The sequence below is a fragment of the Limulus polyphemus genome, unplaced genomic scaffold, assembly GCF_000517525.1.
Source record: "Limulus polyphemus unplaced genomic scaffold, Limulus_polyphemus-2.1.2 Scaffold1890, whole genome shotgun sequence".
NCBI lineage: Eukaryota > Metazoa > Arthropoda > Merostomata > Xiphosura > Limulidae > Limulus > Limulus polyphemus.
In genome coordinates this window covers 197,536-208,979 of record NW_013667500.1, presented here as the reverse complement: position 1 = coordinate 208,979, position 11,444 = coordinate 197,536, and the positions used below count along the sequence as shown (strand labels likewise).

At 34.5% G+C, this 11,444-nt stretch overlaps 1 protein-coding gene across 3 annotated transcripts in view; it reads right to left on the bottom strand.

The window, feature by feature from the left end:
- Window positions 1-11,444, bottom strand: part of LOC106465272 (AP-5 complex subunit beta-1-like) — a 49,461-nt gene that overhangs the window by 13,950 nt on the left and 24,067 nt on the right. For all 3 annotated transcript variants that reach the window (XM_022393131.1, XM_022393130.1, XM_013925477.2), the window contains exons 9-10: window positions 8,429-8,572; window positions 3,021-3,150 (exon numbers count right to left, since the gene is read on the bottom strand). In XM_022393131.1, the coding sequence (XP_022248839.1) occupies window positions 3,021-3,150; window positions 8,429-8,572 (274 nt within the window). The remainder of the gene's footprint in view (window positions 1-3,020; window positions 3,151-8,428; window positions 8,573-11,444) is intronic.

The following is an 11,444-nucleotide window of genomic DNA, read 5'->3' as shown; positions in this document are numbered from 1 at the left end:
GATTATTAGCTAAGATGTTATGCTATTCTAATTGGTATAACATAAACAGTAAGTAGTAGTAATAAAATTTTAAATGTAAGACACTAAAACCTTGTGTCATTCGCAGTAAAGGATACCTGGGGCAATAGGGTTAAACTTTATTATCAAAGTATGTTAATAAACATGGCATCAAAACATAGGTTTGTAGTTCAAATTATTTAAATAACTTCTAATCTTCACTTCTCTGTATCATGTGACACTTTTTCCCTCTAAAAGCCTATTTTAGGTATTCTTTCCACCCCTCTTTGAGCTTCTGAGTTTAATACAAGTTACTAATTACAGTACAAGTATTGATTGCTAAGACATAATCTAAAGTTTAGCCTCCAATTTTCTTTTTTTACTGAGATATGAACCAAAGTGTCAAACTCGTACGCTACACCCTCTTATCACATCCTGTCTTTCAAACAATGTCAATAATTCTCTATGACATTTGTTATTGGATTATTCATCACCAGTAGAAAAAGAAGATTCTAATTTACTGAATTTCTTGCAAGGCTAACTCATTCTAATGACAGATTTTAAATTATTCAATCTACAGTTTTAGTCTTCAGACACTCTGACCAGCTTAATTAAAAAGCCAGTTAAATTATAATAGTTATAAGGCCTTGTATTCTTTGTTCATGCTATTATTTTGTGTTTTAAGCTGAATATTTGAAATAAATAAAAATTCAGTAAAGTACTAACAGCAATCCTATCATGAATTAGAATTAACTTTTATCAAGACTGACTGCAAAGTACAAAATCCACACATAAGAACTAAATTTTTGCTTTCTACAAATTTTTTATTTATTGTTATAAAAGTAACTAAAATGCAAAAATTGGAAAGTTACTAGGATAGATACAAAAACTGAAGTGAAAAAAATTCTCTGTGAGGTGTGCACACCAACTGCTTGTGCATTATGTAATTTGATACTTTGCCATAACTTGAGCTGTGTTCTAACCAAGTGATTTTTGCTTTGTTACATAAGTTACATGGTTCAAAAGAATAAAGAAATTAAAGCATGTGTAAAAAGAAAAAGGTAAGAGGCCTAAAGATGTTTGGATAAATAATTGTAATTGTTAATAACAATCTACAGTCCTTCTAGAAAAACAAATATTCTTGGTTTTATTTCATATTTTTCTACTTTTGCTAGAGACAGTTAAGAGATAAAATATAGTTTTACAAAAAAAAAGATATTCATTTTGGAGATTATAGAGGTTATTTACATAAAATATGAAAACTGTAAGATGAAAAAAGTATTTTTATTCTTAACATGAAAGTAACCTTGCACTAAGACTAGACAGTTTGTATCAGACCGACTTTGTAAATTCACTGACAAGTCTTTAGTAAAAATGCTTTTAAAAAAAAAAAAAATACTGGCTTTTTGTTTACAACAGACTTTTTACTTTACTAAAAGTTTGCTAAATTTTGTGAAAACACAAATAATAAATTCTGAACTGTATTAAACATATATTCTCAAAAGAGGTTCAGTACAGTGTACTGACTCCATGCACATTGGGTTAAAATATGTTTATCAAAGCCATCAGCAACTTCCATTTACAAACACTACATGTTTCAATGCCCCCTATTTAATATTTAGGAGTTCTTTACAAAATATTTGTTTGTAATATTTATACTTTTTGCAAGTCATGAGATATTACGTTTCCCTGTTATTCAAATAATTCACTGGACAACCTTTACGATATGTCATGCCATATATCAATGCAATGACTCTCTGGACATTAATCTTGGCTTAATGTTTCTCTTTTTTATTTAAATTATATTATTTCCAATGATTCACAGATATTTATAGCTGTAATATTGTGAGGTTGAGCTAGAACTGTAGTCTTGCCTCATAAAATTGAGAGTTATGCTGTTTGTAGGTGTTCTACTGTAGCTGAATTTTCTGATTTAGTTTCTTACATACCCTTTATACTCCTTTCATCTGCATTAACAATTTCTTTTAGTTAGACCAATATAAATACTATCATACGAACATTCTGCTTTGTAAATCACACTTCTTTCTTTGGATTCACTTTATCTTTGGTATTCCCCAACATTTATTTAATCTTATTTGTAGGTTTAGAAATAGGATGACATTTTGTTGTTTCATAAAAACATTATATAACTGACCTATTAATCCTGAAATATAAGGTAAACTTAGTTTTTTTTTTTAGTTGAACACAGTATTTTTAACTAACTTTTAATCATTACATAACTTGTAAAAAGTATACCTATTGAAAACAAGTGTCTAAAAAATAACTCCTTAAGATGATGTTGAAACAAATAGTGTTTTTAATTGGGAGCCATTGACTGCTTTAATAAACACCTTTTAATTGTGTAAATATGAAACATTGTATTTTAATTATCAATTAAATTTTAAACGTTACACAAGTGCTGGTCATTCATACTTAAATATGTTATTTAAAGGAGATACCTTTCAGAACTGAGCAGGAATCAAAGATGAAACATTTCCAAACTTTTCATTGCAAGTTACCTTAAAACATGTTGCAGAAGTTGGACATTATCAATTCTAAAATCATTCTGAGTAAAACATTGTGGAAATATAATTAGAATTAGTTTTATTTAAATTTTGAAATTTGATACACAAGTGTATTCTTGACACTGGAAAGCTGCTCACTAGTTGCAATAATTAATTGCTTTTTTTTAGTAGTAAATTAACAAACAACAACATGTAAAGCACAAGTCATTATTTGTTAATTTACTACTGAGTTGGAATAATGTGCATATCTACACAAGTTTCTTTCTTTTATTTCAAATTTAATTTTTCTCCTTCTAACTCTTCAGCCATTCATATCTATTTTTTTATTATTGCTTTAGCCATCTCTAACTTTTTAACTTCAATCATTCATATATTTAAATTTTGTATTCTTTTTTTTGTAATATTTTTACTCGATGAAATGTTTTAATATGTGTCCTTATAAACACTATTAAAATAAACAAGTTATGCCAAACTTATACAAAAAATAAATACATTTACCTGTTCTATACTCTTCTGAAGAGGCAAGAATCCAAAGTTTCTTCCCTTGAACATCTGGTCCATCAAATGGTGAGGGGAGGAACATATCTATTAGCCTAGGTGGAATAATTTTCCATGGGGAAAACTGACCCTGAAGGAAGAAAGTTAACATTTTTTTAATCTGAAAATATATTTCTCATACATACTCACCTCTTCAAATATGAATGTTATTTCCCTCCTGCATCTGCCTATGAGACTTGCATGCCACTAGTCTTGATCTAACTCACATTTAAACTCATGTGTTTAATGTGGACTGCACTCAGGCATAATGATAAGATTATGCAACAATAGCCCTCCACCAAAAGTAGGGGAGCACATCTTCCATACATAGTAATTCCCCTATGCACTTGTGATAACATAATTCTTTGACAAGACAAAGAAAAAAAAGTTGCACAGGAAGTGAGGAGTTTGGGTGGGAATGTGTGTACTGATGAGAATCTATTGAAAATACATTTTAATATGAAGAAAATGTTAACATAATATTTAGGGACAACAACGGACCTACTAGTCTAGCTAGGCTTCTAATTTGTCCCATTCCCTAAACTAAACTATTAAAAAAATTCTCAAAGCCAGCCCACATCATCAATATAGTTATGAAGCTTTCTCTTAAACTCACTTAAATTTACTACCTCTACAACATCCAAAGTCCAACTACCCTGTTTGAAAAATAAAGCTATCTTAGCTGAAGATGACTTCTATCCTGCTATTCTCACCATTAATTATGAAAAAAAAGATGATGCATGAACACTATAAATTCCCTAAGCAATCTTAAACACCTCAATGAGATCCCTTCTAACTCTTCTTTGTTCAAGAGAAATCAATTTCACAGATCTTAACCTCTCCTCATATGACAACCTTTCCATCATAAGTATCATTCTAGTAGCCCTCCTCTGAACCCTTTCCAACAATTGTCATTCCTACCATAAGTAGCCCAAGACTGAACACAATACTCCAAAATGCGACCAGCGACCTATACAATGAAATTATAATCTCTTTAAACTAGTATACAATATTTCTGTACATACAACCTAAAATCATATTTGTCCTACCACTAAGAGACTGATCAACCACTACAACAAGATCCTTCATATATAACTCACCTCTTCACACAAAAATGCTAGAATCCTAGGTTGAAGTGGTGGAGGGCCAGTACAAAAACTTACCTGGTTGAGCTCCCTCCAGAAAGTGCACAAAGGGAATCCCATGGAATGTGACACTAAATGGCAGGTGCTCCAAAGGGGCACACCCTTGGTAAACTGCATCTCTTCTTGACCAGGGTATACTCTTTGTCCAGAAATAAAAGATGTGGAGGCAAAAGAGCCCCAAGTGTCATAAGGATGGGAGGAATTTGAACATGGCTAACCAAGCACCTGCAGACAAGTGGTTGGTGAGCCAATATGTGTAGTGAGGTTAGTGTGTGTGATCAGTCAGTATACAACTCTACTGGGCAGACAGTCTGCAGGAGGGCAAAATAGCCATTTGAGAGGTGACCTGTACTATATCGACAGTGCTCAACTTTTCATTATATCATGCTAAACATGACCTGTGAGGATTCCTCATTGTCTACCACCCCAGCTGCTAGGAACTGGTAAGTGGCAAGGGTCTCCTATCCTCCACTTGAAGTAGAGGGGAGAAGAATTCATGTTGGGGAGACCTGAAGATGTGCTCAGATCCCCATCAAACCACAAGCCAGAAAAGTCTTTCACTGGAAATAGTGCAATGGGTGACTGAAAAACCCTATATTTAAAAAGCTGGCAAGCATGAGCCAAAAAGTGAGCATTCATATCCCTGGGGATAGGTTTTGTCATGATTAGTCCATGAAATTGGTACAATCTGGATAGGACAATTAACTAAATTTGTATCCCATAAGGATACCTCAAGTAATCTTGCAGAACCCTCCATCTCACAGTGGGCACTGGTAGAGCCAGAACATATGGACTGAACACTTCCATTATTTTGACTTAATGCTGATTTTAGAAGATAAGCATACCCTGAGAAGCAACACCAGCCATTTGGCAGGATGATGATTGACAAAAAAGAAAGATAAATGAAAAAGAAAAAAAAAATACTTATCTATCTCAAAGGCAGTGGGTTGATTGAAGAGTGGTGACTGGGGGAAGTCAAAATCCTGTGGGTGACAAAACAGCCAGATGATGATAATAATGAGCAATGAACTTGTGAGGAGTCATCCACATGTCTACTTAGAGCATCTCGTCAAGAGCCGGTAAAGGTGAGAAGCAAACGAGTGAGTCAAGTGAAGAAATGTGAAGAAAATACCAACCGGAGGAGTTAAAGGACACATCCAGTAAAGGTAGAAGGAGAGAGATTCCTGGAAGAAAAAAGAGGTCTCAGGGTAGGAACAGATGATGGTAGGACCTCAAAAGGCAGAAGGCCATGATAAGTAACACTGAACAGGACACACGATTTTATAAAGATCTGAGCAATCATATAGGTGAGAGATGAAAAGGAGAGAGGAGAAAAATATAATTACCTTCCAGGTTCAAAGCTCCCAGCATATGACATGCAACAAAATGAACCCAATGTGAATGGGCCCAGAAAATTAGGTCCAATACCTCAAAGCAAAGAGTCCTGGAACATATGCCCCCTAAACAATTTATATAAGAAATGTCAGTGGAACTGTTGAAGTGGATCATGGCTAAGTGATCCACCAGTAGAGGCTGGAAATGAGAATATGCATGAAAAACAGCTAAAAGTTCGAGCACATTGATATGTGGGAAATGCTTTTCCTGTGTCCAAATTTCAAAAGTCATGTCATCATTCAGAGAAGTGCCCCAACCTGAAAGGGTAGCATCAGTGAAGAGATAGAGATCCGATCTCATGGTAGTAAGGGAGTGCCAGAGATAATTTTGGCATAGTTAAGTCACCATGACAATTCCTGGAGTAGAGGTTCACAATCGAGGACAGCGGATCCCAAGATGGAATCCATTGGTCCCACAAAGTCCTCTGAAGGAGGTGCATGTGTGTGCATCCCTAAGGAATAAGGGGTTCCAGGGAAGCCAGAGTCCCCAAAAGTGAAATAAGCTATCGTGCATGATGAGAAGGAGAAGTGTAAATCTTGAGACAAGAGTAGAAGAAGACACCTAGATGTACCAAGTATTGAGTGGGCACAAAAAAGGACTTGGCTATCTTGACAAGCCATCCCAACTATACGCCTACTGTAGAATAAGGTTTGAGAAAAGGATACCTTCTGGAAATGGTCTAAGAGGAGCTAAGAGTGTAGAAGTGGAATCTCAGTCTCAGACTGTGAAGGTCCTCATGACTTGATTGAATACATAAAGAGCCGACCCAACACTGAAGGAAAGAGCACAGAATTGGAAGATGCAATTCTTAAAAATGAATCATAGAAAATGTCTGGAGGATGGGGCAATCATGATGTGGAGGAAGGCATCTGACATGTTAACCTTGGTCATCCACAGCCTGAGTGAAAATGACCATCGGATAGAGAATAAATATTCCATATCAAAACATGAAATAACCATAAAGTGGTTGAGAGATGACAGGTCGATTACTAGATGCCAGGTCCCAGTCTTCTTGTGGACCACAAAGAAAAGTGAGAAAAACCCTGGAGAAAGATTGTATACCTCTTGATGGCATATTTGAATAACATATCTGATACCACATCCTTGAGACAATGAAGATTGATCAGGTCTGAAGGAGGAGAAAAGGAAATGGAAAGAGGAGAGAGAGGGCGTGGAGAAGTAGAGAGAATGACCATGAGTGAGAACTTGAAGAACTGATCTGTATTTGAAGAAGGGTGTAAAGAACAAAGGTAGCACAGGAGGTTGTTGAGAAAAAGATGATGCAACAACTGGGCACTTGAGAGCAATAGAAGACAAGGGGTCTGCTCTCCAAGCAAGTAATAGATTCCAAAGAGTGGGAATCTAGTAAAATTAAGGAAGAATGGTTGTAAGCTAGACCATGGGAATCAAGAATGCGAGGAGGATGAGTCGTGTGGGTACAGGTGCAAAGTTGTGTAAGGAATGAATCAGCATGAACCTGAATGTCAGGCAAGGGAGGAAACATTAAATAATCACAAGGGTTAGGATCATAGAAGAAAGAATAGAAGGAATAATGAGACACAAGCAAAAGAGAAAGAAAGGAACATACCCAAGTAATTAAGCCTCAGAACAATGTGGAATGTTGAGGATTTTCCTTGATCAGTTGGGAATTACCCAAGACAAATTCAGGCGGAAGGAACATGCGATTAAACTTGTCTTCCTCTAGTTCAACCTCAAATTGAGGGGAAGAAAGTTCAGCCAAATAGATAGGAATAAAAGGCTCAGTGTATAATGGCAGTAATGTCAATGAGCTTCCCAAAGTCATAGCAGAAATAGGGCCTGGGACATAGTCACCCACACAAGACAAAGTTGAAGTCACTATCACCTGAGAATTCATGATAAAACCTAAAGCTTTTGGAACAATAGTCAAAGAAAAATGAAAATTAAAGTTTTGTTACAAAATGCAGATATCATCAAGTTGAACACAGAAAAGAAATTTAGAAAACGTGTTCAATGCAGTACCAAGGGGAAAACTGAAGTTATCAAGAGGGCAAGTGCATAGGGAGAGTTTTTGCACATGGAGTAAGTGTCACCCTCCTACTGATGGAGGGCTATTGTCAGAGATGGCATTATCATGCACCAATGCAGTTCAGATTAAACACGTGAATGTAGGTGGGAGTTAGCTTAAGACTAGTGGTATAAAAATCTCATAGGCAGACATACAAGGGAAATAGCATTTCTGTGTGAGGTGGTAAGTTATCATCTCTGAAAATAGTTTTAATTTAAAATTTAGGATAAAAAGGAAAGCACTGGTATGTTGGTTTATAAGATAAATGAGAAAAAATAAATTTTGGATCAGAAATTCTTTTATGCAATAAAATAAAGATTTATATATTATATAAATTTAAAGTTGTTTACTTTTAAAAATCTCCTGTTAAAACTTTTACCAAATGCATAAATATCTATAAAGTATGTGAACTTAGAGTTGTTTACTTTAAAACACATATCTATTTGAACTTCTGTCAAATACAAAATAATTTAATACGTATTTACATTTTGCTATATCTATTTAACTTAACCATTACCAAAACGTTTATCTTGGCCTTTTGATACAAAAAATAAAATTGATTTAACATATGAATGTCCCATACTTACACTAAAGCTGGCAGAATTTTTAATTAACTGAACAATGATCTACAGCAAAACAAAGGTGATAGAGAAATTTCAAAGAATACACAAGCAACCAGAAATTTTTCATTAATATGAAAACTATTTTTACACTTATGCAGAGAACAATAACTACAACAACCACATTTAAGTACACAAAGTATATTTTGCCCAGAACCATACTCTGTTTTCCACATATACATGAACCCAGTCTAAGAACAATAACCGATGAGCAACAGTCAATAAAGGATGGTTTGCACAAGAGATCAGTTGTTCCATGAGCATCTGTTCTTCTCGGCTGGTAAAGAGGTCTGAGCCAAACTCTTGCTTGATTGAGAAATCAAAGAGAAAGTTCTTAGCTTCTATTGTTAAATGGCAATAAATCAAGAAATTAATTTCAAAGGTTACAAACTTTATTTGTCTACAATTCTGTGTAATTACCAAACATCTTGAAAATGTTTAGTCCTCTCTTTCAATCAAAAAAACTTACAACTGCACATTAACAGCTTTTTTTCATAAGTTATAGCAATTAAATAGTTAATGTATGCTGAAAACCTGTCTTATGAAAAGTCAACTTTTGAGGAAGAGTTCATTTTATACATAGAGTCTTTACAACTTCCTATGATAAAGGGTGGGAATCCCTAGTGAAAAGATTAATTTATGTTTATATTCCACAACATGATGTGAAATGAATAAAACATACACTTTTTCAAAAAACAATTTACATTCACAAACTATATCAACATATTTTGATAGTTTTAGTTTTACAAGAATTTCACTTGATTCACAAGCATTATTTTTATAAAAATTCAAAACAAGAACATTTCTTCAATTAACTTGCATTTGCCTACTGTGTTTTTAAACTTTTCAATACTTACCTTGCACCTTTTTCATTTTAAAAACGACACTTCTCTACAAACCTAAATTTTATCAAGAAACAATGGGATCCTTTTTTTATGCAACAGAAATTATATTACAAATACATATAGGGTGATTATAAAGACAGTTTTGCAGTGCATTTTATTATGCAAACAGTGTAACGTAGGAGTGAAATTGCACAGGGGTATTAAGGGTACAGTTTTCCCATGTTACCAGTAGGGCACCACTGTGATTTTCTCGTATTTCTCACAAAAATATATGCAGCTCATTTAACCAACAGGAAACTGACAAGGGTGAAGGAAAGCAAACTAGTGAACTATTATTATGTCAATAGATGCAATGCACAGACAACTCTCAGGGAATACTGTAGAGTCCAAAACATTTACAAGTTCATAGAAAAAATTTGAGGAGACAGGCTGCACCTGTGATAAACCATGTACAGGAATACCACTGACACCAACTGAAACTATACCTCAGGTCAGCCATACCTCAGAATAAGTCAGCACAAGTGCACATAGGTGCAGCAGTGTTCATTATGCTTCCCAGTGTTTGGATTTGCAATTTGAACTGTTTATAAAGCTCTTCTATTAACTTTGCAAATGTTTTCTTACAAACTGCATAATGTTCAACCACTGAACAAGATAACTCTAACCTGATGTATTGATCTTGCATTGCAGTTCTTTACAAAATGGAAGTTGATAACCAATTAGCTGCTAATATCTTATGGACTGATGAAGCATACTTCACCCTTTCTGGAAGTGTCAACATGCACAACTGCATTACCTGGTTGGAAACTAATCCACATGTAACATTTTCTACACACATCCACAATGTTAAGGTAACAGCGTAGTTTCACAGCTGACTTTGTTATTAGACTGTACTTTTTTAAAAGCCATCAGCATATGGACAGCAAACCTGCACAGTCAATGTTATATGGTACCCTGTAATGTTCATAATCAATGTGATTCCCAAGCTGTAGCAAGGAAATGTGAGACACTACAGTTTTCATGCAAGATGGTGTCCCTCTGCATACTGTAAGCAGGTGAAATACATCTCTGGCCAAGTTCATGACCTCAAATTGCCCTTTAGAGTTTCCAGACTATAACTTCTAATATGTTTTGGGTATCTTCACAACACTTTATAAGCCTTCAGTAAACATTAAAATGAAATATTTTTACTAAATATATCTCCATGAATATATGAAGTCAAAGTTTTGAATGCTCCAAGTACAAAGTACTTTTTAATATTTGAAAATTGCAAAATTTCATTTGCACAATCTCTACAACCTTCTAGGTAAATTTTAAAAGTTTTTTTCAGCACAACTCTATATTTTATCTGTTATTTTCTCCACTTTAACTCTATACAGGGTCAGTCATAACCACAATGAAAAAATATAAAATCAATGTAAATTACCCTTTTATGAAGTCAAATTGACTGACCTCGTAACCACTATAAAAAAAGGAAATACTGTAAATTACCCTTTTTTCTATGTAGAATTACTTCAAATTGTAACAGGAAACTAGATTTGTTTATTGTAAATAACTTAAAGTTTGTAACAGTATACATCTGTTTCTACTTAAATTTTATTGTTTTATTGCCTAATAAAATGTGGTCGGCGAGGTAAGCCAAAGGTGGTACATTCCAACAGGCTTTGTCATTATCACGGTCCAGGACATTTCAGTTGGGAAGAAGTGAACAACAGAACAAAAGATGCCGCTGAAGATGTGTCACCTGGAAAAGCCACTGTCAAGGAAGAAACTCTACTCGGTTTTGAGAAGGGAAACAGTGAAGCCCTTCATGAAGTTACTACCGCTGATGTGACTATTACTGATAATAAGACAATTCCTGATGGAGCAGATGAACCTCACGTGAAGCAGAAGCCAGAACGGAAGAAGGTACGTCCCGTAAAATTAAGAGACTTTGTTGAATTTTAATTTTATGTTTGGAAATTCTGTACATTTAATTAACTTATTGTTAATTATCTATTGGTTTAATTTAATACCAAGGAAGGGGCAGTGTTACGACAGCAGAAGTCACGTGACGCTGGTAACACATAATGAGGTAATGAGTATCTCGAACATTTCTGAAGGCTCAAGTGTTTCCTAAACGCCCTCTATTTTGTATTTATAAGACCGGCGAGAAGTGACAACATAGATAATTGAATTGCAGACAGAGAGATATAGAGACAGATAATCGAGTCAAGCCGTAAGTAAAATGCGTGAATCGTTGTGAATTCTAGCGTGTGTTTAAGTTAAAGTGACTGTGGAAATTAAGTGTATTGCAAAGTTGTATTGAGAAAGAATAAACTAGTTTTATTTAA